This window comes from Eucyclogobius newberryi, unplaced genomic scaffold (genome assembly GCF_026437365.1).
Source record: "Eucyclogobius newberryi isolate DKJ021-1_F unplaced genomic scaffold, fEucNew1.0.hap1 SCAF_7, whole genome shotgun sequence".
NCBI classification, from domain to species: domain Eukaryota; kingdom Metazoa; phylum Chordata; class Actinopteri; order Gobiiformes; family Gobiidae; genus Eucyclogobius; species Eucyclogobius newberryi.
In genome coordinates, this window is record NW_027316389.1 from 15,666,617 (window position 1) to 15,694,023 (window position 27,407).

The window sequence follows — 27,407 nt, forward strand, 5'->3', positions numbered from 1 at the left end:
CCTGTCGCGCACCCAGCCAGCCTGTGTCAGACCCTCCGCTGCACCTCGGTCCCGTGCGTGCGTGCGTGCGTGCGGTGTGTGTGTGTGTGTGTGTGTGTGCGTGCGCGCTTTTTCATGGGAGTAACACGTTACTTTTAAAAGCTATAGCCAACACTGATAATTGCCTACCTGTATAATGTTGAGGAAAGAAAACTGTGCCAAGTTTTTGTCCACAAAGTCACCAGTGAAATGTCCATCTTCTTTTAGAGTTTGAAAGATGTCCATCCAAAACTGAATGCATTGTTTACGCAGGATTCCCCACCAAGACTCTATTCGTTGATTGGCGGTGCTACATCCATAGATGAAACTTTGATCTCCAGCATATGCATCGGTGTGGTTTCTCCGCAGGAAACGTTGCATGTCTCGGACATGTGCATTTTCTGTACCTGGATCTGCCCGGAGCCTCTGCGGACACCCCCTAACGCGAGTCACGGTGTTGATATAATAATCCGCAATTACCTTTGGATTGCTGTTGGTAACGTACGCTTCCATCCACATAATGTGGCGGCTGAAGCCATCAATACAGCCATTTATAGCAATGCCGTACGGCTTCAGTTTATCGTATGAATCCAAATGCCACAATGCGTTTGGTACCGTCTACGCCGAAGACGCCGTCTTCTTCGCAAATCCACTCCATTTGGATCCAAAATTCCCAGCAAAATCCGCACAGTTTCTTGTGATACAACAAATCCTCTCTGGATAGCTCTGTGGTGTAACCACCGATAGCCCTGTAGCCGACCACTTCCAGTCAGTTCCTCCTCCACAAAATAAGCGATTTCTTCTAAATTCGTTTGGTTCTTCCGACGAAACAAACCCAAACGGCTGCAATGTCGCTTCAAAGTCCTTGAACTGATGATATGGTGGTGATTATGTGCTAGAAGGCACAGTATTTCACCGTGCGTAAACCCTAGGTGAAAGTATACCTGCACAAAATGTTCAATATTCTCCATAACGTAAGAGAGGTACCACTGACCGGCTTCATTTAAAATTTCGACTTTATTCTCGTTAATTAACGAGAAAAAAAGTCATTATTTAATGACTTTTTTCTCATTAATTAACGACTTTTTTCTCATTAATTAACGACTTTTTTCTCATTAATTATTGACTTTTTTCTCGTTATTTAATGAGTTTATAGTCGTTAATTTACGACTTTTTTCTGACTTCGACTTTTTTCTCATTAATTAACGTCTTTTTTCTCATTAATTAATGACTTTATTCTCGTAGTGCAGCGCATTTTTTTTTTCTTGGTTGGCCCTTATACTCCGTCGTAAGAATGAGACCCTCACTTAGGGGATTTTTCTGATTTTGACTTAGGGGTTCCTTTCTAAAACACTATAATATTCAATAAATGACAGTCAGTGCATTACAGGTTCAGTTGTGACTGTATTGCTGTTTTAAGTACCTATATCTATACCTATACCTTAACTTAAATGACAACGTATCCCCTATAGAAGGGCATTCGGCCATGAAATAGTATGTTTCTCAGTGAATTCAGCACTTGAAGCCCCATGTATAATTTATGACTGGAAAAACACAAGCCATCAGGTGAATTAAGAATGACCCCTACACCCCATGCACACACCTTTACATAGACTATACACACCCACATAACCTTACACACAAGTTACTGTTTGGTTCAGTGTTTCTGTCATAGTCAGATATGATTGGCTCCTCACGAAGACCATTCCTTTCCTGATGAAGCAGGTGAATCAATCCATGAGATAATGGCAAGAAAGACAAGTCACTAACCCATCACTCAGACACATACTCAGACTGAGCAGCAGCTCCACGAGGAGGCTCTACTTCAGTTCTAATGCAGTGGGATGAGCAAGAGAAAGAGCGTTCTCTGTTCATAGCAGTCAATAATGTTGATAATATTTATGAGGCCTCAATATTTTTTTACTGTTATGAGGTTCTTTTAGCTTTTTTATTATATAAATGATATGCTTAATATTAAAATGTTGCATGTATTCAAAACAACATTCGCAATATACGTTTTCAGATATTGACAACTTTTAATGCTGGATATATATGATAGATATGATATCAAAGCAAGCTGAGCTGCATCTATAGGTACCCCTGTAGTTTGATTTTTTTTAAATTTTTTAAATGTGAGACTGATACAAAACAGTAACAACAACAACACCAACAGCAACAGGCAGAGTGTGTGTGTGTGTGTGTGTGTGTGTTTGCGTGTGCGTGCGTGTGTGTGTGTTTGTGCGTGCATGTGTGTGTGTGTGTGTGTGCGTGCGTGCAAGTGTATGCATTGGGACAAAGCAAAAATATATTATATCATTATTACTATCATCGCAATGTCATACTACCATACAGTATATATCATTATATATCATAACATCATAATTATATTATCAGGTTTTCCGATTGCCATTGACAATAAACTTTTTCTGATTCTGATTGTCACTCCTCAATAGACTCAATAGTTGGTTAACTTTCTCCACATAATTTCTGCCCTTTTTCTTACTGCTCCTTTTTCTCTGTGTGTCATCTGTAGTGTCTAAGGTGCATCAAAAGAAGGACATTTTGCATGTGTCTTTACTTGGAACAGAGATGTTGTCGTAAAGGAAACCACCTCACGCCTTTCAGTGTTTTAGAGTATTTTTCAATGTGTAAGTGAATTTCCCCTACTATGTTGATGTTGTGGTGCATTAAAAACACAAGACATAATGTGAGGGGGGTGGGGTGAGAGGACAAAGTATTATTTTAAGTACATTCAGGATTACAATAATGACAATGATAGTGACAATAGCAATTACAACAAAGATATTATAATAATGAAGACAATAATAAGTAATAATAATAATGACAAACGACAATCATTTAAAGACCCTTCTATTGAAGTTTTTGTCCTCATTCGGGTTAATAATTATTTATGATGACTTTATCTGTGGTTTAAATTCATTTGTTCACCTGTTTTAGCCCTAAATTAGACCTACCAGTCCGGGTTTAGGTTTGCTAGTCCTCAGAAAGCCAAATATTATCTCTCCTGCTGTAAGGTATTCAAAACAGATGTTTATTTAATATTTTTTTTCGGTCTTTGCAAAGCAGAACTCAGCATGGGTGCCAAACACTCTGTCCCAGTGGCCGAAATGAGGAGCAAAGTTGCTGGTAGGTTTCTGATGGTGGACATCATGCATGCTCGGACCGCCGTAAATGCCGAAAGGAACGACACGCGATAAGGACCACGGGAAGTAGTAGCCGCAATGATCTTCCACCGAAACGTAGACGTGCACCACCATGAAAACCCATGTCGTGAGGAGATGGCATCGTAACAGGATCGGATTCAGAGTGGTCCAAAAGCCCACCGTGAGCAGCTCCCACCCGCCGAGACACTGGGTGGCAAGAGCGAAGGGCGACGAGTATCTATGATGGATGGCGTGGAAAGTCACGTAGAGCCAGCGGACGCGGTGATGCAGCAGGTGCCAGATGTAGTACTGGAAGTCGAAGAGGAGCAGATTGCCAATGACGCCGGCGGCAAATTCGGGCAACGTCGGGGCCATTTCAGGGAGATCCACCGGTGGTCTCCAAGCCCACTGAGCCGCCGAGGCCGGAAAGACCAAAATCAAGTGATTCCACAAAGTCACCCCAGCGCAGTGCAGCATCGTGGAATAGGTCGGTCGTACACTAGGCTGAAGTTTATATTGCTGGACCCGAGGCCATTTGTTACCCATGAGATCACAGATGGCATAAGGGGTGCAAAAAATAAAATAAGAGGATACGGTAAGGATGACGGGAAATAGTGGCGATCTTAAGTGGTCCTTGTAGCGAAGCCGGAGTGTATCCCAGAGCGGCTGCAGCAAGGATTCATTGTGAAAATAGTCGATCCCAATTTGACGAGAAGTTGACAGTTCCATGGTGCAAAAGTTTGTGGATGTGCGCGCTGGTGCTGCGGGTGCACTGTGGTTCAAGGCCTATCAAGTGACGGTTCACACAGACTAATTATTTATGCCTTCACCTGCACAGGTAACGGATTTCAGCACTAGCAGGTGATAATGTCTCCCTATTTGTGCTCATTTCAGACCAACTTCAGAAATGTCTTTGAACCTCATTTCAGTATTTTGACTTTGATTTCAAATTGAATGATAATAATTTTTGTTAAGAATGCAATTAGTCTTGGCCTAATATTTTATAATTGGGACAGGGATGCCAGGTGCGTTTTGGTTTTGTTTACAATGAAATTTCCCCATGTGTGGACAATAAAGGAATAACTTCTTAAATTTAAATTAAATCTTAAATTGAGAATCATCCTGTGTTTCCCAACCTTTTTGGCCTTGACTACCCCCTAAACTCTGATTATCCCCTCATTCAGGTACTAGGCGAGTAAATTTGTTTAATATGGCAGTATATTGTTAATTATCACGCTTTTATTTTTTTGTGTAATGATATCAATGTCCAAAATCCTCCAACATATTTTCAAGAATGTCAAATTTACCGCAAATAAAATTTTTCTTCTTTATTCATACAATTCAATTTTACCTCATTTTTAAATCTTTAAACCGTTTCAAGTAACCCCTGATTGGGAAACACTGCGTTACATAATTCAAATTTAGTATGCAGTAAATGTAGGTCAATATTTGGACAGATTTATCACTATTTATTTGTCATTTGTCAATAGCCGACATTAGCACAGTTTTTTACTAACACACTAAATATGCTTAAACAATGTATAAATAATTCTTGGTGGCCCTAAACGTCTACACAGCCTGTTAATGCTACAAAACTACAGATTAGGGATCAAACTCTTCTACGCTGAAGCTATTCGATTCCGGTGTGAGGTACGAGCCCGGGACCAAGCCTGTTTTTCCGTCTTTTTGCACTGTCCACCAGCCGTCTTCCCCCTGCAGCGTCACTGTGACCGTCTCGCCCTCGCTCACCGACAGCTCACCGTCTTCCTGACAACCACAGTTACACAGTTACACAGTTCCAGTTACACAGTTACACATTAATGCTGACATCTGTTGGCCCAAGTGTGTGTTGCACAGGATATTGAAGTGTTCAAAAATGACAAACAGCTCAAATGACGCAGTGAGAACAAAAAGGTGGAAGCGCTCCAGTTAGTATCATACCTTAATTACACAATAACTAAGCCATAATTAAACCTAATTAAAAGTAACACCATCCTTTCAAAATACAAATAACAGCAACCACCCTGTACGTAAACTAGGAATGTAAATTAATTATACTGTAGGTTAAATGACTAACAACATCATAATTACCGTTCTAAATGTCACTAATTAGGCAATAACTACATCTTCATTGAACGGCACTCAAACCACAACAGTAGCTACACCTTGAATAACACGTCATTTAATCTAAATATGACAAATCGAGTTTTAAAGTACAATGCAATTAAATATAAGAGCAGGTATTTGTACAGTATTACCAAGTTGGATAGAAAGCACGTTATGTACCGGGACACCAACCATGTGAACTAACCTGGGCCGTGTAGTCGTACATGACAGTGAATTCCTCCACTCCTTCTTGTTCTGGAAGTCCTTGAATTGAAGCGTATACGCCATCGGAGTTCTCATCTAAAGGAGACAATTTGAAGCATTTATTAAAATCTCATTCTACAAACGTTAAAACATTGTGACGTGTGTGCGTGACAAAGAGCAACTATTGCCAAATTGTTATTGTATTGTAAAATGTATTTATTGCCAGCGTGCACGTAGAACAGTTGTCTGAGTGCATATTATCATTTAAACCCTGGAGAAGACTTTGTGCAGTGGTCACTCTCTCATATCATCAATACAAGAGCAACTGGTGAAAAAATAATTCAAAACTGGAATTAAATTAATCTTTTAACATTGCAGAAGCTTATTGAAACTATGCGACCGGGAATGTGTGCCGTAATCAAAGCCAAATTAATTAAATATCAGTGAGCATCAGGCAGTAGTTCTGAGTAAGTTCATTTTGATAATAGGGATTTGGGCACTGTAGGGAACCTTTTCAGTTCCTGATACATTTCTGTGTGTGTTCCAGTCCACATTTGATGCACATTCGCACAGAATAGGAACCAGGGATTGAGGGCACACTTTAGAAACCTTTTAACGTCTTAACTTAGCTTAGCTGTAGTGTGACACAAGCACACGTAACACTGACTGCGTTAGGAAACATCCATCCATCCATTTTCTACCGCTTGTTCCCTTTCGGGGTCGCGGGTGACTGGAGCCTATCCCAGTGACTTCGGGCCTTAGGCGGGGTACACCCTGGACAGTGGCCAACTTGTCGCAGGGCCAACACAGAGACATAGACATTACAGACATTCACTCTCACATTCATTCACTAGGGCCAATTTAGAGTTACCAATTTTGCCTAACACATGCATGTCTTTGGACGGTGGGAGGAAGCCGGAGAACCCGGAGAGAACCCACGGTAACACGGGGAGAACATGCAGACTCCACCCAGAGAGATCATGTGATGTTGGTCTGGTCCGGGAATCGAACCCATGATCTCCTTCTTGGGAGGCAAGAGCGCTAACCGCCTTTGCCACCGTGCACCCTGTTAGGAAACATTTTTAATTTATTTTCAGACTTAGACAAACTTTTTTAATCCACAAGAGAAATTATTTGGACACAGTATCTCGACTTGACTGTGAATAATTGCGTTTTACTGTTACTTTCACCAGTTGTTTGAGCTTTTTGTGTATCATAGTTTTCTGTGCATGTTTACAGTGCACAGTTTCTTTTCTTCCTAACACTGAATTCATTATAAAAACATCAGATTCAAATTTGACAGATTCAAATTTTAAAGCTAGCAAAGGGGAGTGACTAAATAGATATGGGGGTTATAGGAATTTAGGTCTTGGTGCTGTTATGTGCCAAAACACCTATAGGAACATAGTTTTTCCAGCGTGTCCAAGGTTACACCTGTCAATCAAACACGCCAACCCTCCCTCACTCAAAAAACCCTGTGATATTGCATCTAAAGAGGGTAAGCTGCCGTTTTCCGCTTGAAATCTGCGTTGTTTCATTGTGCAGACGGGTGAAAATGTAATTCTATTGACCCAACAAAACCAACAACAAAAAACAGAACCTAAAATGACAGCTCTATTGACTCGACAAAGAAGAACTAGAGTCTCTTCTCTGAACCACAGTGATGGAGCTTATCTGGTGTGAAAGTGCAAAGTGCAACTCGCCAGTTTGAAGCTAACTACTATGTCACACAGGAAAGATGCTGAACCTAACAAACTTGTTTTACGAGTAACGCTGTCGACACCGAACTTGGACAATGCTCAAATAAACAAATGAACCAAACCACAGTCAGCAAGATGTACCGATACATTACGTACAGACTTGCAAATCAGCCACATTCAATAGAACAGCTGTAGTTTGCTCAGTTTGCTTGAATACGTTACCGATAGTCTGTGTGCCAGGCTCGGTCAGGTTAAGTTTGTAGACCGTTCTTGCGTTTTGAAAAAGATCCGAAAACCTACACGGCATAAAAACAGAATTAGTTGTAATAGTGACACAGTGGCATTATTATACTCATCTGACCTTTTCATCACACCCACAAATCTGCTGCTTCCAAGTTTTTCAGTGGCGGTGTCAATTTGGTAGTAATTTTGGAATGTGATAGGAGCTAAAAAGTAAAAAAGAACAAAAATAATCACACAACGCAATATCAGATTAAAAATGAAGAAGTTCTGTTTCGAACCTGGGGGAGTTGAGCCGGTGCTGCGCATCTCTACAAAGCCATTGTTGTCCTCTGTCGCGTCACAGCTTTCCAAAATTGTCCTTATATTCTCATAACACTGTGCAAAAATATAATACACTTAAATCATGCATTTTAAAACAGATCCGAACAGTAGTCAAAGGCACCCACCTCATCGTCCTTCACACAAGAACTTGATAAATGGTTTGAGTGAGCCCACATTGCATTTCTCAGAATGTTGATGCGGTCTTCTTCCTGTTGCTGAAACATCTGCAACAAAAAATGCTGAAGCTTTCAGATGATTTACCATCACATTTACAGTATTTGTCCTACAAAAAGGGAAATTAAGAGTTGCAACACAGAGTTCAAGAACAGCATGATGAAGAAAAGGATGTAAAGCACTTCTGTATAAAAAGGTTTGTATCTTCTGAGGTAGAATAACCTCCGCTTCCTTTAGGGTTTGTGATTGGTTCCACCCAAAACAGATTTAACCCTCAAATTAAGTACACTATCATTTATTCAACATTCATTGAGTCTCACGTTTTATCATTTTTGTTAGAGATTAGGTCCACACACACAATGTAATTTCATGGCTCAGAGTCCTGTATATTAGGGCTATGATTTCAAGGTGAACTGTCTCAAGAGTTTTGTCTTGTTGTAATATAAAAGAGTAGAGAGAACTTAAGAACACTACACATGTATTAGAACCAGTGCATAATTACCTCACAGGTGCTTATATACGCAAACTCCCAGTCTTGACGAATTTTGTCTAGTTGTTCCACATTTGCCATGTACTGTTTTTCTGAAGAAACATAAGGGATGGCATATTTTTCACAAGAACCAAATTCATAGTTCAGATTTCCATTGTGTTTAACTCACCAGCTTTACCTGCCTCTCCTCTGCACTGTATTGACTTGATTTTTGTCTAAAAAAAAAAAAAAGTAGGAAGCAAAACTCATAGAAATGTTTCAAAATGTTTTGCTTTTCTGGGATGTTTTATTGTTGTCACAATGTGCCAAGTACAGTAGATACTTTACCCTTTCTATCATCTTGGGATTAGCTGCAGGAGTATTGCTCATCTTCTCTGCACTTTGGTCAGCTTCATCTGCATCTCTGCAGCGCTGTTCATAAAATCTTTTAGACTGAAAGGACAATACAACATGAGATATGATTGTGCAGCTTATTGAAAAAGGACGACCCACATATTAGATCAGGCATGTCCAAACTAGGGCCCGGGGGCCAGATGCGGCCCTCAGACCAATTTTTGTTGGCCCTCCAGCTTCCTGCTATGTCGGCCCAAACAACAAAAAGTAGTTATTTTTACTGTGCAATTGGGAAAATTCAGGCATATTGATGTTATACCAACCTAATGTTCATATTCTAGGTCTAATTAAAGGTGTGGAGGCTCATCGCAATTATGTCAAATGCAAAATTTGGAATGATTCACTTTGTCATTCAACAAATTCGACATTGTCAGGTTGTTTGTGGCCCTCTGCCCCGTTTAAGTTTCAAAATGCGGCCCTTGGTGAAAAAAGTTTGGACACCCCTGTATTAGATCAAGCAGCTGTGGCTCAGTATAGATATTTAAAATGCAGTTGATCGTCAAGTGCAGTTATAGCCAGAAAGATCACACTGTAGTGTCTTAAAACAGAAACTGAATTAGAGTGATACTCACATCTATAGTCTTCTTAAAAAAGGAGACTTTCATTTTCTGATCCTTCTCTATAGCACATTCAAACTGCAAAAGGATCATAAAGTTGCTCCAATGACTGTCGTGACAGATAATGATGCAGATGAAACATTACAGACCTTTCTCCTCTGCTCTTTCTGCCGCTCTCTGAACTGCTCCATCTTCTTCACTTCCTCCCGGAGCACTACAGACAGCTGAATGTGTTGCTTCCCCACATTTTCTATTTCTGAGGACCATCACAACAAAAAGTAAAACTCATAATACTCGTAAGTCCCATAATCAGACTGGTTGAGAAAAACTAAAGCAAAATTGAAAAATGCTTACGCTTTTTAATTTCATCAAAGGACGCCCTCAAGGTGCTGGAAAATATTCAAATGATGAATAAAAATAGAAGTAAAAGCACATGACAACACAGATGTACATGTATGCAGGGTTCATTATGAACTTTTCATTTTGTTTTAGTCTTTTTACCAATGATTTAAATTTTAGTCGAATAATTAGATGACCTCTATATTCTACTAACTTCATAGTTTTAATTGACCAGATAATTATTTTTATATTTTGATTATAGTAAATAGTTTTGCAATGCTTCATGGGACATGTACATTTGTTAATTCATGCTTAGTTTTGTATTAGTCAACATACTGACCTAACCATGTGCAATTCCGTGATTCATGTGCAATTACTGTGAAATTCATGTGCAATCCATGTGCCATCGTGAAACATATTCATGTGCAATTACTGTCGTGATCACATGCAATGGTATTTATTTATTTTTATCTTTATTATTTTTCTCCTCCATCCCTTGTCGGGTAATGGGAGGTTTTGTCTATGGGAGTTTTTATTTATAGGAGATCTTCTACTGAGAGTGTTTTTCAAACTTCCTATAAGTGATCTGTTCTTCTGTATCTACCTCTGTATCTACCTGCGTTGCATCAATGAAATTTCCCCATGTGGGACAATAAAGGATTATCTTATCTTATCTTATAGTCAAACAACAAGCTTATAGAAATATCTACTTTTAGTCATACTTTTCATTGATACAATTGTAGTCATAGTTTGAGTCATTGTTGTTACGTTAAATCTATTTTCAGTCAGTGGCTCTACCATATCTCAGAAAGGCCTCCAGATTTGTGTGCTATGGTCACCAGCTCCTTGCCATATTTCTCTTCAGCCGAGGCCCTGAGAAAACAAAACCACATTTTTATTTACTTTTATTTTAGCGCGTTAATGTGGCAGGCATGACCTAAAATAAAACACTGCATGTTATTGTAAGCTTACCTCATTTTGAACAACTCCTCCAGTTCTTTGCATGTCCGGCGACCATCATTGAGCCTCTGAGTCAGAGCCTCGTAGCCCGCATTACTAAGAAAATCTGCACTCTAAAATAGCATTGGGGTTATTCATACTTCAAACTTCAAATACATTTGTACATTGCACTTGAATCCATGATTTTTTTCCCCAAACATGGTCATACTGATTTTAAAGGTGCACTGTGTAACTATTTTTGCAGAGGGACGACCACCTGCTTGTCTCTATGGAGATGTTATTGCCTAAAATGTTCCGCTGTGTGGCATTGAACTCGTCTGCATGGAGACAACCGGATCCAGTTACAAGTCAGGTGTTTGGAAAGGCAAGCCAGCTAACAGTACGAATTAATGTTTTCCAAGATATTTGTTTAGCAATAAATACACCGGTACAACCTTATAATAACTACTCCATAATTAGCCTTAATAAATCATTAACACATACTTAATTCATGAACAATTAAGGGTGATTCAGGCTTAGTAACTACCCCACCACTTAAACAGTTACCAGGCCAAAAAATTCTTACCACAGTATTTGCTCATTATGGATCTTTGCTCATTTTTTATTAGGGCTGATAAACGTTTACTATTATACATTGTTACCAAAACACCTAATTGGATAAATGCACCCTACACTGTTTTATTCCAGGCAATAAAATCTCCATAGACAGAGGCAGGTGGCAGACCCTCCACCAGAAAAGTTATAGTTACATGGCTGTTGGCTTGGAGGAAATGAAAAAGAAAACTAAAGAAAAAATTGTCATCCTCACTTGTGCTTCAATAACCAGGGAAGTACACAATGATAATGTTCTTTATATGCAACGCTCAAGTGTTGCAATGTGGGGCAAACTTCTGTTCTGTTTGACTGAACATAGACGAATACACCCTCAGTCATAAGAGTAGTTATACTATTCACAAAGCTTTACTTTCAGTCCCAACAGCACAAAGATTGATCATAATAACTCACCCAAAAAGAGTCCTTAAACTGCAGGATCATGTCGTTTTAGTTTGGCTGTGTTTCCCTTCTCTAATTGTAACAGGACAAGCGCTCTTTGCATGTGGCAGACGACAGAGGAAACACAGCAGTTACTCAGCTACGCAAAAGAGGAAGACACACAACACACACAACTGCAACCGCCTCTGCCTCACTGGCTCCACTTCTGAGGGCTTGGAGGCATTGGTGGCGCAGTTTTAGTTGTCCTCTCTGTCACCACCGCTCGGTTTAACTGTCGACCGCATAACTCGTCTCTGCTTCTCGCATCTCTCGTCACCTGTTTGACTGTTTTTACCATTTTATCAACCGGAAGATTGTGGTGCTTTTATTCTATGCCGTGCTGAGATGCTTTCCACTCTGACTTTCACTTCAGTTCACACCCTTCTGAGAAGTGCTGAGAAAAAGACACAGTATAAGATTTATTTGAACCGTTTGATATAAAAAAAAAAAACACAAAAATGACCAATAACATAAAGTGAGTTTTACCAAATGATGCACTCAAGAATCATCTTACACGTGTTTGTTCCTCTCAAGTTGAGCTATGTTCTAAAAAAAACAAAAAAACATTTGAGATGGGGAGTTTCTATGGATTATACACGTGAACCTGTTTAGTGAACGTGAGATAAAGTCTTATTATAGCAGCAAAATGTTTACATATTTGAAAGTGCCTATGACAGACTGGACTTCACATTGACCTAAAATGGAATCAAGATAAATATGTTTTAAATTTAGCAAAAAAATTATACACATTTCATCTCAGAATAATTTTACTTCCTGTTTGTAATTGCTGACATCACACTAGGGAAATTATCTTGCAACCACCGGAACAAAACTCATCTATTGTCAATGTTTTTTCCTTTATTTGACAAATATAATAATACAAGAGCACATTATTCCGTTGAATTAAGCTTTAGAGGGTCCAATTGTGTAAATTATGCATAAACGTGGCATGGAATGAGTCTCCCTTGTGTGACTTCTATAGGTATAAATACTCGTGTCGCTCACTGAACATTTGTGCTTATACATACTGTCGCTGTGGATATAGTCGGTCAGTGAATCAATAAATAGCTGGAAGAGCAGGTTTAGTAGCAGCAGTTTATAGTTCATCGTGTGTGACGTGTAACTGCCGACCGTAGTCTGTTACTTCGCTGTTCATAAATGTATCTTGGTTTCTCAGTATCTCAGACACTGTCAGATGTCCATCCTGGTCGCGGTCCACTTCCTTGATGAGGTGAAGAGCCTGTTAATCATATCGCACGGATCAGCTATTAATGCTGGCATAAAGGACGACAGTCAGTTTGCTCAAGTGCATCAGTGAATACAAGCAACTGAAATAAGTAATTTTGATTCCATAAAAGCTAAACAAAATCCACATGCCAGGTTTAAAGGTGCACTGTGTGACTGGTGGGAGAGGCCGTCACTTGATGTCTCTATGTAGATTAGCTCAACGAACAATTATTATTATTATTTTTTTTTTTGTTGACAGGAAGAGTACAGATTGCCACCAAATAGGTAACTGACTATACTGCTAATTTGCAGCTTCTGTCCCTGGTTACGTAAGCTTTTAAAGATGCTGGAACACAAATAGAAAGTACTGAAGTAGACAGTTGAGAATACATATACATAATCAGTCATATCTGAAAACTAAACATCGCGAGGCAGTTTAGTGTTCAGACAAATCTTTAAGCCAGCATTTCAGTTTTGTGGAGAAAAGTCTGAGTTTAGCGCTCGTCAAGTCAAACGATTATTTCTATTGAACATTTAGACTTCTTAAATTCATAAAATCGACAAAATCAATGTTGAAATACGGTGACTGAAGGACAGAATTTTTAGGGATGAAGTGTATTATTGAGGAAAATCACTAATTATTTTGTTTTTACATTTCTGTTAAGCCTAAAGGTTAAGGTTAAAGTCCTCAGTATGTACAGTACCTACAGTCCAGATGACTACAACTGAAGCTTTTTCTACTATACAGTACCTACAGTTTATTGCATTTATTCAATTACAGGTCCTTTTATTGCTCAAAAACTGAGTGGGCACAAAAAAAGTCCACATACGGTTTGTGAACTATAAATAGATAATGTGGCGAGGAAATGAGTCCAAAAGCTTTGCATGTGGGGAGTTTAGAGACCAGTGGTAAGCGAGAAAAGATCGAAGAGGAAGTTCGACATTTCTAGTCATAATTTCACGGAACGTTTTAAAAATGTAACTGGGATAAAGCTGTGGAATAATCCAGGCAAAGCAATAACATCTCCATGGAGACAAGCAGGTGGAGGACCCATCACCAGAAAAGTTATACAGTGCACCTTTTAGATCACCAAACTTAAAAAAAAAGCTTGTACCTCTTCTCTTGCTGAACCATAACTATTAGGTGCGATCCATCGTAACTGTTCCTCTCTGTTCAACTTCCCATCTTTGTCTTGGTCGTACAGGTCTTTGAAACGCACCGTCTCCTCCATTTCCCACTGTGACGCGGAATCACCTGCAAGAGGACGAAAACCAGAAGTAACACCGTCAAAACATTGGGCGCTGATGAATATTTACCCCCACCACGGGCGTTTCCGATGAATTCCCCGAGACTTATGAATCCGTCTCCATCTGCGTCGTATTCGTTCAACACGTCTTCGATGGCAAAGTCCTGAAGAGGGCAGCATTTATATGAGTGAAAAAAATTAATTAAACAGGGGGCGGGAATCTGTGGCGGGAGTTCTGCTTACAGCCATGTGGTCGACTTCGGATGGGTGGGTGAAGGCCAAAAACTCGGTCACGTTAAGGCCCGCGTCCCCGTCTGCGTCTGCAAAGTCGTATCGCTGCTTCTCTCGTCTGCGCAGCTGCGAATCGATTCATAAAAAAATCGACAGTATTCAACGTCCAGTGTTTGGCACAGATTTATGCGACAACTGAATACAACTGTACTTCCTCTATAAGCAGTTCTGTTTTGAACAGTTCACGTTTTATTATTTGTGACATTTCCCTTCCCTTTTTTTCTTAATGATATGGAAGTTTGGAAGCTTCACATTCATAAATACATTTTGTCATATTTTTTTTGTTTGGGTTCATTGCGGAGATTACATATATAGCTGCTATTTAGCCTTACACACTGACTGTTCAAAGTCTATGGAAAAAAAATAATGAGAATTTAACTTCCAGAACCAGAGTGGGCTTTGAGATGGGCGGAGCTATTGAGCTTTCATGAGAACCACTGTAAATCCTGTTAAAATAAATCCTACATGTCTGAGAGACTCCTCTTCCGGGTCGTCCGCAGGTGCACCGCTGTCCAACGGGATGAGGCGCCCGTGGGTGACGGTATTGAACTCCTCCCACGAAACAAGACCGTCTCCATCCAGGTCAAAGTCGGGGAACCGCTCCGCAGCGTCCTCCATGGCATACTTTCTGTACACGCGCTGGATCCATACTGCCATCTCCTCTGCAGAAACAACAACAATGTGACCTTTTTTGATGGTTGTTTAGGATCTGGATGGGACAGTGAATGAACAATGTTGGAATAATAAGTTTGACCTCCAATCATGGAAGCCAAAATACACTTTTGTACAAAGAATATTTCCTTATATTGTGAACATAGAAAAGATACAAAAGTCAGATCAATCAATTAGACATATTACTATATTATATTGGACTAGATGGATTTTCATTGGTGGTATAATAGTAAAACATTATGAACACGCAAATAAATAATTAAGAAATCTCTATTTTGTATAGTAAACAGTTAAACAAAACAATGTATGTAAATCTATGTTCAAATAATCATCCTGGTGAAATATTTTCTGTCCATATAACGGCTGTAAATAAAAGTATTATTTTTTATTTATAAATGATTTTATTTATAGTTTTTCTTTTAAGAGTTTTTTTTTTTTTTATATAAGTTTCTTTTAAAAATAATGATACTTCTGTGCCTAATCTGTTTCTGTTCATAATCTGTGTTGCAACAGTGAAATTTCCCCATTTTATCTTAATAGTGCCTCAACTGATTTTTTTTCTTCTTCTCAAATGAATAGAGGACAGAGACGGTGTTGGTTTAAGTTCAGAGTAAAAGTAGTGATCTTCAAAGAACGACAGGGACAAAGCAGTTTTACCTGCACTTAAAAAATTATCTCCATTTCTATCAATCTTCTTCACAATTTCCAGCATTTTTGTCTTTTGCTCTGAGGGGCTCAGCTTCTCCACTTCACCCGAGTCCTGAAATGCAACACAAAGCAGTCAAAAAGGTTGTTTCGATGAGGAGTAATGATATAATAACAATAATAAGAATAAATACCTCTTCTCCCAGCAGGACGTTTGTGCCATGTTGTGCCGTGTGTTGCTGACTGAAGTAAAACTGCAAAAAGAGCAACACCGCCGAAAGCCAAAGCGGCATCTAAAGAGACAATCAAAATTATTTACAGTGCACATAGACTTCACAACATTTGGTTAATTAAGTGAGTATGGCGTACAGTAGAGGAAATTAACAATTAACAACAGGGGACAATACTTCCAGAGGTGTGTCCAGAGTGTGTGGTTCGAGACTGCCCTGCCCTGCACTGTGGTCAATGTGGAAATATACCAGTTTTGCAACACAGAGAACAAGAACAGCACAAGTATGAACAATATGCAATAAAACTAAACCTGTGCTCGTCGGTGCTGTTGCGGTTAAAGGTGTTGCACATGTGTGATTGCCAAAAACGTAGCTTTGTGAGCTCGCTTTCTGGCCAAGGCCATGAGCCAAATGTCTATACACTCTCTTTGAAATAGATTCAACCATTTAGCTAGAATATTAGATATACTTTGAATAGAGTTAAAAAGGTAAAAAATACAACAACAAGACTGTGCAGAAGAGTAAAAACTATAACCTACAAGGCAACTGGTAATGACTAGTACAGCACAAATGTGACTTCAGGAATTATTTACATGATCACAATTTACAATTCTATTCCAGGGATTTAACGAATGTCTTTCCCACTCTTCACCCCCATTCCCATGCTACAATGGCTGGTTAGAGACAGCAATAAACTGTATAGAATGGTTCTCTACTTCACTAAATCTTGTCTGTGTGTTTCTTAGACTAAGTATGCAGCGCCTAACGTTTGTCAAGTCGTCTAAATTAGTCTTAAAATGAATTAGTGACAAAATATCTTGATGAGTGGACAACAACTCTTGCAACACTGGTGGTTTTGCTGCTGCAGACAAACAAAACACAAGATATTTACTTTACCAGGCAACGTGAGTAGAGTTTCAGATCATACAGAATGAACAAAACGACAGAATAACAATAGAATAACGATACATAAAAAAGGTTAGCAGCAGGGTGAAAAACTTACTTTGCTTCTTCAGTGACTTCTTGTTTCCGCCTGCAGTTTCCACAATAAAAGTCCGGTATGTAGAGGTGTAATAAAAATAAAACGTCCCGCTCGTTTTTCATCGTTGCCATGGCACACAGACGGAAGTCCCACCCTATGACCCAAATCTCCTGAACACGATTGGTTCATGATCCAGGTTGTGTCGAACCCATTGGCCGAGCGTGTTGACTGTCAAACGGGTTCTTCGAACACTTCCTACTCGGGGTTCGGTTGTCCTTAGCAAACATGTCTGACACATTCCTCCGTTATCCCGGACAAGAAGACTTATTTGCGCCCGTGTATGCACTATTTTAGGTAGTATATCGGCAGCAGCACGGGGGTAGATGTCCAAAGACGTGCGGCGGCGGGGAGCGGGCCAGTATCGATCCGGCCCCAGGGTGAGCCAGGGCGGGGACACCAGGGACAGGTCTGGGAGTAACAGCTCTGGATCATCGCATGGAGGTGGCAGGAGCAAGAATACACCCGTCAATGCCCTGAAGGTACGCGTTCTACTGTCTCCAAACCATCAGCGTGTTGTGTTGCAGTCCTATGTCAGTGGCGCAGGGAACTGCACAGAGCTGAAGATGTGCACCGTCATGGTCCACGCGCCGGACACTGCCTCCTTTTGGATGACAGCCGGGCTCATATTTCTATATTTCTCATATCTGATTATTATGATTTAGCATATTGAGATGATTAATGGGATTATTCGTGACGATTAAATGATTGCAATTGTATTCTGAACTACACAGACGCTTAAACAATTCAATTCATTTTTGTAACGCCCAAAATCACAGCAGTTGCCTCGAAACACAAGACAAAATCAACAATTCAATTTATAATGCATTTTCTTTTTAATGAATAATTATATTTATTTTGAAGCCTCCAGTCACCATATTTCAACCTTAATTGGGTTAAGAATTTATTTTAAACATTTCAACATACAGAAAATGAATTGCTTGTCGACCAAATGATTAGTTGCAGTGTTAGTTGTCATCCTTTATATCTGCTTTTCCCCTGTTGAGAATTGAGTTGATACAAATGCATGTGTAATGTACACATAAGATGAGGAGCCCTGAGTAGAGCCACTGCTCCTCCACATTAAGAGGAGCCAGTTCAGGTATATTTCCTCAATGCTCCCTGGGAATGTGATAATTGGAAATGGCTGTTTTTTTTGTCTCTGAGCTTGTTTATTCATGATGAAACAAAGTTTGATCTGGATATGTTTCTTCTAAAACAAGACATTTGTCATTAATATTATTACGATAACCAAATGTTGTTGTTTTGATTTTGTGTCATTCATTTACTCAATAAGAATATTGTTTTGGCAGGCTGCCTTCCAGCGCTCCAATAGTCATGACAAAGTGAGGAAGATTGTTGCTGAAGAAGGACGTGCGGCTCGAAACCTCATAGCATGGAGTGTTCCCCTGGAGACCAAAGAAGAGGAAGGTAAACGGGCTCTAATACTTACCATTTTTAAGCTGTACTTTTTCCAGTTCATTACCACTGATGGAAAGCACTTTATATGAGCAGTTGCTGTTGTAACTCAGAATCCAAATTACTTTTCTTCTTTCCCAGGGGAATATTATTTTTTTTCAGACTTTGAACTGACCAGAAAAAGAAATAGTAGAGAGTAGAGAGTATTTATAACAAATAAAATAAAATATTAATATCAGAGTAAGAACAAAATACTTTTATTAGCCAAACCCCTGGTATAAACAGATTTATTTTTTTTTAACTTAACTTTGGCTAAAAAAGATACAGTAGTACTCTCAAAGTGCTAGAAAAATATAGCACCCTCAAATAAAAAAAAAAAAAGATTGATTGTTTGAAGATGTGAGACAGGCTTCTTCTCTAGCAATGTTCAAGTCTAAGCTAAAAACTGTTTTGTTTAAAGGTTGAATGGACGATTTTTTTGGCCAAATCTGAGTCTTATTTCCTCGTGGCGTGGATTGCCGATTAGTCCTGCCACGTATCAATCATAAAACGCACCTACCGCTCACCTGCAGCCGCGTGCGGCTCGTCCCCACGTTTCCGCGTGTCTAAGCGCATTGATCTATCATAATAATAATAATAATAATAATAATAATAATAATAATAATAATAATAATAATAATAATAATAATAATAATAAATAAATATAGCCGCAAGCGGCAATGATCGGCCCTCGCCACGCCGCCGCCACGCCGCCGCCACACCGCCGCCACACCGCAAGAGGAGGGGGCGCTAACGCGCCCCAATTGTCCTTTTATTACGCCTACTGCTGAATCTGTGACGCTGTCACATCTTCTCCCCTTTGTTTTACCATCAAAAAGCTATTTTATTTTGAATTCTTGGCAAAATGTGCGGCTTTGCCGCACAGACACCGTGACTCTTTGAATGAAAATGTGGATAACTTTTGATGGTCCTGAAGATGAGTCTCACCAAATTTCAGGTTAATAGGGCTGACGCCCTGGGAGGAGTTTGTGAAAGTCTAAAGTGTAAACATGTTCTGGCGATTTCCCCATTGGAATAACATGAAAGGTTTCGGTCATCGTTACGGCAACGCCATAACAATTATGACATGGGTCTCATTGACTTTTTTGATGGGGATGCTAAAATTGAGTTGTGTGTCAAATTTCATATAATTTCGCAAAACTAAACATTTAACCTCCATATAAAATCTGTAGGGGGCGCTGTGGCGCCAAATGAATTTATTTCACTTCAAGTAGGTTTAGGGCAAAGAGTTTAACAACTGATTCTAATTTGACGCAATTCGGACTTTATCCGCGCAAACGGCAGAAATTTTAAATATGGCAGATTTCTGAAATCCTAGCTACAGTTTGCGGCTTCGCCGCACAGAGACCGTGAGAGGTATCAATGTAATTTGGATAACTTTTGATGTCCCACTCCTCAGTAGCATTTTTACCAAATTTCAGCTTTTTAGGGCTAACGCCCTGGGAGGAGTTCGTAAAAGTACGACGTTTGGAAAAACTCCGAAGTCATGTTTAGCCATTTTTGAAGCAATATGGCCGACATTTGGTTGGGCGGACGGCGTTGCCGTAATAATATTTTTTACTTCTCTTGTCACCATCTACCTCTGCGCCAAATTTCATGATTCTACGATCAGATTTTTTTTGGGTCATTTCCCATCTCTCAATGCATTTTTGGTACATTTGGGGGCGCTGACGCGCCAATTTTTTTTATTTTAGAAAAGGGAAATAGCCAGAATGTAGAGAGGCACGATTTTTAGAGGTGTGAACATTTTTGTGACTTTTCGTCAATGTTCACTGGGTGAAAAATAGGGGGGTTGGTCCCGAGAAGAAGAAGAAGAAAGAAAGAATAATATTCCGATGCGAAAACAATGTTTCCCATTTTTCAAATATCATAAACTATACCTTTTCGGAAAGCGCTCGCGCTTTCCTACCTCATGGTGTGGGTCCCTGGTCACTGACGGGTACTTTCGTTAATTTTGAGTGGGCTCCGCCCACTTTGTGTTTTTGGCCCTCTATACAGTAATAATGTTCAATTTTTGCATTACATGCTTATATGCACGGAACATGCAAGAGATGGGGAACGTATTCGTGAGCTACTTAGCGCAAATGAGTGCTTTATATGGGGATGACGACCGCTTCGCGGTCGTCATCTCAATGTAAAGTGCTCGTTTAGTGCGCACTTTTGCACGGGCTTCGCCCGTTTACAACGGTAATGTTCCATTTTCCTACTACTAATTAGTATGCACGGGGCGTGCATGAGTGAAGGAGTGCGTTAGTGAGTGTTTGGAAGTGGGCGAGCGCTTCGCGCTCGATTTCGTGCGCACTACGTGCGCACTTTCGCAGCCGTGCTTCGCACGGCCTTACAAGATTAATAGGCCTCTCGCCAGCTTGTGGCGCTCGGGCCTAATAATAATATTTTTAGCAAAAACAATATAGCCGTTTCCACTATAACAACAAATGATACATCGTTTGAAAGCTCTAAGCCTTCCCGATGCCGCCATGGGGTGGAATCATCATTACGAGCGCTTACGCGCTCGTCACTCCCTATTCCGTCGGGATGCCACGCCCACTCCTCATAGACTTCCATTGATTTGAGCAGATACAAGCATGGCCCATGCCTGCGGCAAGGACTCTCGCGTACGGGACGATGCCAGGAGGGTTTTTGGAGGAATGCAGCGCTTTGCGCTGCTGTTGTCAACAATTAGTGAATGGGCTACGCCCATTCACTAATTGTTGACTATTTCTGTCATAGCAGGAGTAAGTATGCATAATCCATGCCTTCGGCATGGGCTAGTTCACTGTACTTGCCAGGGGCGACGGGGTACCAAACATGCGGGCTGCGCCCGCATGTTTGGTCAGACAGTTGCAACGCTGCCTTCGGCAGCGTTGCGGGAGCAATAGGCCCTCCGCCCTGCTGGGGCTCGGGCCTAATAAAAATAATAATATTTTTAGCAAAAACAATATAGCCGTTTCCACTATAACAACAAATTATACATCGTTTGAAAGCTCTAAGCCTTCCCGATGCCGCCATGGGGTGGAATCATCATTACGAGCGCTTACGCGCTCGTCACTCCCTATTCCGTCGGGATGCCCCGCCCACTCCCCATAGACTTCCATTGATTTGAGCAGATACAAGCATGGCCCATGCCTGCGGCATGGATTCTCGCGTACAGGACGATGCCAGGAGGGTTTTTGGAGGAATGCAGCGCTTCGCGCTGCTGTTGTCAACAATGAGTGAATGGGCTACGCCCATTCACTCATTGTTGACTTTTTCTGTCATAGCAGGAGTAAGTATGCATGATCCATGCCTTCGGCATGGGCTAGTTCACTGTACTTGCCAGGGGCGACGGTGGTCAGACAGTTGCAACGCTGCCTTCGGCAGCGTTGCAACAATTATTAGGCCCTCCGCCCTGCTGGGGCTCGGGCCTAATAATATTCTGATGAGAAAACAATGTTTCCCATTTTTCAAATATCATAAACTATACATTTTCAGAAAGCGCGAGCGCTTTCCTACCTCATGGTGTGGGTCCCTGGTCACTGACGGGTACTTTCGTTAATTTTGAGTGGGCTCCGCCCACTTTGTGTTTTTGGCCCTCTATACAGTAATAATGTTCAATTTTTGCATTACATGCTTATATGCACGGAACATGCAAGAGATGGGAAACGTATTCGTGAGCTACTTAGCGCAAATGAGTGCTTTACCAATTTAAAGTGCTCGTTTAGTGCGTACTTTTGCACGGGCTTCGCCCGTTTACAACGGTAAAGTTCCATTTTCCTACTACTAATTAGTCTGCACGGGGCGTGCATGAGTGAAGGAGTGCGTTAGTGAGTGTTTGGAAGTGGGCGAGCGCTTCGTGCTCGATTTCGTGCGCACTACATGCGCACTTTCGCAGCTGTGCTTCGCACGGCCTTACGAGATTAATAGGCCTCTCGCCAGCTTGTGGCGCTCGGGCCTAATAATAATAATAACTTTTATTTATATAGCGCTTTTCAGTGACCCAAAGACGCTGAACATATATAAAAAAAGGGGGGGGGGTATTTACAGACAGGGGGGGACAACACGTACAATACACATTAATATACAGATAAAATGAACAAGACAGAAGAAGTAGAGAGAAAAAGATGGGGATGTAACAGGGGGTAGAAGAGAAGGCAATGGGGTAGAGGAGGCTAGGGGTAGGGGAGGTCATAAGCTTGGGTGAAGAGGTATGTTTTTAGGCGGGATATGAATGTTGTGAGTGAGGGAGAGTGGCGGACAGGTTGGGGGAGGGAGTTCCAGAGTCGGGGTGCTGTTCGGGAGAATGCTCTGTCGCCAAAAGTTTTGAGTCAGGATGTTGGTGCAGTCAGGGTGAGAGAGGAGGAGGATCGGAGAGCTCGGGAGGGGCGGTGGGGGATGAGGAGGTCAGACAGGTAGGGGGGGGCAAGGTGGTGAAGAGCTTTGAAGGTGAGGAGGAGTATTTTAAAGTTTATGCGCTGCTTGATGGGGAGCCAATGGAGAGAGCGGAGAACGGGAGTAATGTGATCACGGGACCGGGTGTGGGTGAGGAGGCGGGCAGCGGAGTTTTGGCCCGTTAGTTCCCTCAGTGTACGGGGCAAAATGTGTGTGTTGTATCAGTCCACACGGGGGTGCGCATGCGCACTTCCGCCTGCGTTCTCAAATCGCCGAAAAATCGTCCATTGCGCCTTTAACTGTGCATATGACTGAAATTATTTTCTTTGCACTCTTCTCTTTTATGTCTTAAACTGTTTTGTGATTCCTGTCATGTCTTTGTGATTTTAATGCATTTTTCTCCTGTTGTGTGAAGCACTGTGTACAAATTGTGCTCTACAAATAAACTTGCCTTGCCTTCCCTTGACAAAGAACAATGTAAAACGAGAGGTGCAAAACTTGTATCGTTCATTATTTTAGAACACAAAAGATTATTCTAATCGTATGACTCATTTTCCTCTTGTGCTTCTCACAGCTAAGTCCAAAGGCGGCTCAAAAACCCAGAGAGCTGGTTCTGGCCAGCAGAGGAGCAGGAAGGTTGGTACAAACAAACAGGATATTCTACATATTCACTATTCAACACATCACATATTCTATTATTATGGGGCATTATTAGGCCCGAGCGCCACAAGCTGGCGAGAGGCCTATTAATCTCGTAAGGCCGTGCGAAGCACAGCTGCGAAAGTGCGCATGTAGTGCGCACGAAATCGAGCGCGAAGCGCTCGCCCACTTCCAAACACTCACTAACGCACTCCTTCACTCATGCACGCCCCGTGCATACTAATTAGTAGTAGGAAAATGGAACTTTACCGTTGTAAACGGGCGAAGCCCGTGCAAAAGTACGCACTAAACGAGCACTTTAAATTGGTAAAGCACTCATTTGCGCTAAGTAGCTCACGAATACGTTCCCCATCTCTTGCATGTTCCGTGCATATAAGCATGTAATGCAAAAATTGAACATTATTACTGTATAGAGGGCCAAAAACACAAATCTGCTCAAATCAATGGAAGTCTATGGGGAGTGGGCGGGGCATCCCGACGGAATAGGGAGTGACGAGCGCGTAAGCGCTCGTAATGATGATTCCACCCCATGGCGGCATCGGGAAGGCTTAGAGCTTTCAAACGATGTATAATTTGTTGTTATAGTGGAAACGGCTATATTGTTTTTGCTAAAAATATTATTATTTTTATTAGGCCCGAGCCCCAGCAGGGCGGAGGGCCTATTGCTCCCGCAACGCTGCCGAAGGCAGCGTTGCAACTGTCTGACCCACTTCCAAACACTCACTAACGCACTCCTTCACTCATGCACGCCCCGTGCATACTAATTAGTAGTAGGAAAATGGAACATTACCGTTGTAAACGGGCGAAGCCCGTGCAAAAGTGCGCACTAAACGAGCACTTTACATTGAGATGACGACCGCGAAGCGGTCGTCATCCCCATATAAAGCACTCATTTGCGCTAAGTAGCTCACGAATACGTTCCCCATCTCTTGCATGTTCCGTGCATATAAGCATGTAATGCAAAAATTGAACATTATTACTGTATAGAGGGCCAAAAACACAAAGTGGGCGGAGCCCACTCAAAATTAACGAAAGTACCCGTCAGTGACCAGGGACCCACACCATGAGGTAGGAAAGCGCGAGCGCTTTCCGAAAATGTATAGTTTATGATATTTGAAAAATGGGAAACATTGTTTTCGCATCGGAATATTATTCTTTCTTTCTTCTTCTTCTTCTCGGGACCAACCCCCCTATTTTTCACCCAGTGAACATTGACGAAAAGTCACAAAAATGTTCACACCTCTAAAAATCGTGCCTCTCTACATTCTGGCTATTTCCCTTTTCTAAAATAAAAAAATTGGCGCGTCAGCGCCCCCAAATGTACCAAAAATGCATTGAGAGATGGGAAATGACCCAAAAAAAATCTGATCGTAGAATCATGAAATTTGGCGCAGAGGTAGATGGTGACAAGAGAAGTAAAAAATATTATTACGGCAACGCCGTCCGCCCAACCAAATGTCGGCCATATTGCTTCAAAAATGGCTAAACATGACTTCGGAGTTTTTCCAAACGTCGTACTTTTACGAACTCCTCCCAGGGCGTTAGCCCTAAAAAGCTGAAATTTGGTAAAAATGCTACTGAGGAGTGGGACATCAAAAGTTATCCAAATTACATTGATACCTCTCACGGTCTCTGTGCGGCGAAGCCGCAAACTGTAGCTAGGATTTCAGAAATCTGCCATATTTAAAATTTCTGCCGTTTGCGCGGATAAAGTCCGAATTGCGTCAAATTAGAATCAGTTGTTAAACTCTTTGCCCTAAACCTACTTGAAGTGAAATAAATTCATTTGGCGCCACAGCGCCCCCTACAGATTTTATATGGAGGTTAAATGTTTAGTTTTGCGAAATTATATGAAATTTGACACACAACTCAATTTTAGCATCCCCATCAAAAAAGTCAATGAGACCCATGTCATAATTGTTATGGCGTTGCCGTAACGATGACCGAAACCTTTCATGTTATTCCAATGGGGAAATCGCCAGAACATGTTTACACTTTAGACTTTCACAAACTCCTCCCAGGGCGTCAGCCCTATTAACCTGAAATTTGGTGAGACTCATCTTCAGGACCATCAAAAGTTATCCACATTTTCATTCAAAGAGTCACGGTGTCTGTGCGGCAAAGCCGCACATTTTGCCAAGAATTCAAAATAAAATAGCTTTTTGATGGTAAAACAAAGGGGAGAAGATGTGACAGCGTCACAGATTCAGCAGTAGGCGTAATAAAAGGACAATTGGGGCGCGTTAGCGCCCCCTCCTCTTGCGGTGTGGCGGCGGTGTGGCGGCGGTGTGGCGGCGGCGTGGCGGCGGCGTGGCGAGGGCCGATCATTGCCGCTTGCGGCTATATTTTTAGGCCCGAGCCCCAGCAGGGCGGAGGGCCTATTGCTCCCGCAACGCTGCCGAAGGCAGCGTTGCAACTGTCTTACCAAACATGCGGGCGCAGCCCGCATGTTTGGTGCCCCGTCGCCCCTGGCAAGTACAGTGAACTAGCCCATGCCGAAGGCATGGATCATGCATACTTACTCCTGCTATGACAGAAATAGTCAACAATTAGTGAATGGGCGTAGCCCATTCACTAATTGTTGACAACAGCAGCGCGAAGCGCTGCATTCCTTCGCCCCTTCGCCCCTTCGCCCCGTCGCCCCTGGCAAGTACAGTGAACTAGCCCATGCCGAAGGCATGGATCATGCATACTTACTCCTGCTATGACAGAAATAGTCAACAATTAGTGAATGGGCGTAGCCCATTCACTAATTGTTGACAACAGCAGCGCGAAGCGCTGCATTCCTTCAAAAACCCTCCTGGCATCGTCCCGTACGCGAGAATCCATGCCGCAGGCATGGGCCATGCTTGTATCTGCTCAAATCAATGGAAGTCTATGGGGAGTGGGCGGGGCATCCCGACGGAATAGGGAGTGACGAGCGCGTAAGCGCTCGTAATGATGACAAAAAAAATCATTGTAGCCACGCCCCCAGACTTACCCTATGGCCGCCATCTTCCTTTGAAAATGAAAACACGCTGTGTTAGCCATTTTGTTCACGTCAAACTTTGACGAACTCCTCCTAGGGCGTTTTGCCCACCAACTTCAAAATCGGCGTACGTCCTCTGGACAAGTGGGGCATCTAAAGTTATCCAATTTTTTGAGATACCTTTTACGGTCTGTGTGCGGCGCAGCCGCAAAGTTGGACAACTTATTTTGGAATATTGCAGATCTAAAAATTGCTCCCATTTGATCAAAACCAGTCCGATTAGGACCAAATTTGAATCAGTTGTTAAACTTTCTAGTTTGGACCAGTTTAGGCTGACAAAATTGAAATGGCCGCGATAGCGCCCCCTACAGAGTGACCTTTAAATTAACATTGAAGGTCAAAAATTAGTTTTACCAAAATTGTCTAAACTTTACCCAAAATTCTATTTTGCCGTCCCGATCACAAAAGCCAATCACAAAAATGCCAAAATTTTTAGGCGTAGTCGTAGCGATGACAGAAACCTCCCATGTTATCCCTATGGGAAAACCACAAAATCTCTCAAATTACCACATTTTTATGTTTTACACTTTAACGAAGTCCTCCTAGTGCGTTTTGCCCACCAACCTCTAAATCGCTGTACGTCCTCTAGACAAGTGGTGCATCTAAAGTTATCCAAATTTTAAGGATAACTTTTACGGTCTCTGTGCGACGGAGCCGCAAACGTTTCCCAGAATTCTGACTATTTGGCCTTCAGAGTGGCCTATAAACAATAGAGTTTTTTCCAAATGACATGATATTTTGAACAAAATTCTAATTTGCCATCCTGATCATAAAAGTATGAGAGCCAAAGTCATATTTTGTACGGCGTAACCGTAGCGAT

General features: G+C 41.5%; 4 protein-coding genes across 6 annotated transcripts in view; 1 reads left to right on the forward strand and 3 right to left on the reverse strand.

The window, feature by feature from the left end:
* Positions 1-2,860: 2,860 nt before the first annotated feature.
* On the reverse strand, positions 2,861-4,034 carry ch25hl1.2 (cholesterol 25-hydroxylase like 1, tandem duplicate 2). Its single transcript, XM_072434574.1, has one exon. It carries the CDS (start codon positions 3,909-3,911, stop codon positions 3,075-3,077), a length of 837 nt encoding a protein of 278 aa, XP_072290675.1. The 5' UTR covers positions 3,912-4,034; the 3' UTR covers positions 2,861-3,074.
* A 657-nt stretch (positions 4,035-4,691) lies between these two features.
* On the reverse strand, positions 4,692-12,501 carry pstpip1a (proline-serine-threonine phosphatase interacting protein 1a). The gene is made up of 16 exons (XM_072434563.1): positions 12,188-12,501; positions 11,675-12,095; positions 10,682-10,782; positions 10,508-10,582; positions 9,725-9,759; positions 9,520-9,626; positions 9,386-9,448; positions 8,748-8,852; positions 8,590-8,635; positions 8,433-8,512; positions 7,882-7,980; positions 7,714-7,810; positions 7,554-7,638; positions 7,415-7,488; positions 5,494-5,588; positions 4,692-4,949 (listed from the first exon to the last, which is right to left on the reverse strand). The coding sequence occupies exons 2-16, from the start codon at positions 11,702-11,704 to the stop codon at positions 4,785-4,787; spliced, it is 1,257 nt and encodes a 418-aa protein (XP_072290664.1). The 5' UTR covers positions 11,705-12,095; positions 12,188-12,501; the 3' UTR covers positions 4,692-4,784.
* A 199-nt stretch (positions 12,502-12,700) lies between these two features.
* rcn2 (reticulocalbin 2) lies at positions 12,701-17,212 on the reverse strand. The gene is made up of 8 exons (XM_072434564.1): positions 17,017-17,212; positions 15,978-16,076; positions 15,796-15,898; positions 14,932-15,128; positions 14,419-14,532; positions 14,246-14,339; positions 14,044-14,183; positions 12,701-12,941 (listed from the first exon to the last, which is right to left on the reverse strand). The coding sequence occupies exons 2-8, from the start codon at positions 16,074-16,076 to the stop codon at positions 12,798-12,800; spliced, it is 891 nt and encodes a 296-aa protein (XP_072290665.1). The 5' UTR covers positions 17,017-17,212; the 3' UTR covers positions 12,701-12,797.
* A 21-nt stretch (positions 17,213-17,233) lies between these two features.
* scaper (S-phase cyclin A-associated protein in the ER) overlaps positions 17,234-27,407 on the forward strand; it is a 35,857-nt gene continuing 25,683 nt past the window's right edge. For 2 of the 3 annotated variants that reach the window (XM_072434560.1, XM_072434561.1), the window contains exons 1-3: positions 17,235-17,534; positions 18,366-18,483; positions 23,474-23,535. In XM_072434560.1, the coding sequence (XP_072290661.1) occupies positions 17,379-17,534; positions 18,366-18,483; positions 23,474-23,535 (336 nt within the window). In that variant the 5' untranslated portion in view covers positions 17,235-17,378. Of the gene's footprint in view, positions 17,535-18,365; positions 18,484-23,473; positions 23,536-27,407 lie in introns of all 3 variants that reach the window. The other variant, XM_072434559.1, reaches the window with a different exon arrangement.

Bases quoted from the DNA above. Each gene is read 5' to 3' on its own strand.
- ch25hl1.2 (XM_072434574.1), bottom strand. From the start codon at position 3,911: ATGGAACTGTCAACTTCTCGTCAAATTGGGATCGACTATTTTCACAAT.
- rcn2 (XM_072434564.1), bottom strand. From the start codon at position 16,076: ATGCCGCTTTGGCTTTCGGCGGTGTTGCTCTTTTTGCAGTTTTACTTC. The intron at 15,129-15,795 runs GTAAAACTGCTT...TTGTTTCTGCAG, and splicing joins AGATAATTTTTTAAGTGCAG to AGGAGATGGCAGTATGGATC. The intron at 14,533-14,931 runs GTAGGATTTATT...ATCGATTCGCAG, and splicing joins AAGAGGAGTCTCTCAGACAT to CTGCGCAGACGAGAGAAGCA.
- pstpip1a (XM_072434563.1), bottom strand. From the start codon at position 11,704: ATGATCCTGCAGTTTAAGGACTCTTTTTGG. The intron at 9,627-9,724 runs GTAAGCATTTTT...GATGGTCCTCAG, and splicing joins CTTTGATGAAATTAAAAAGC to AAATAGAAAATGTGGGGAAG. The intron at 9,449-9,519 runs GTCTGTAATGTT...ATCCTTTTGCAG, and splicing joins AGAAAGAGCAGAGGAGAAAG to TTTGAATGTGCTATAGAGAA.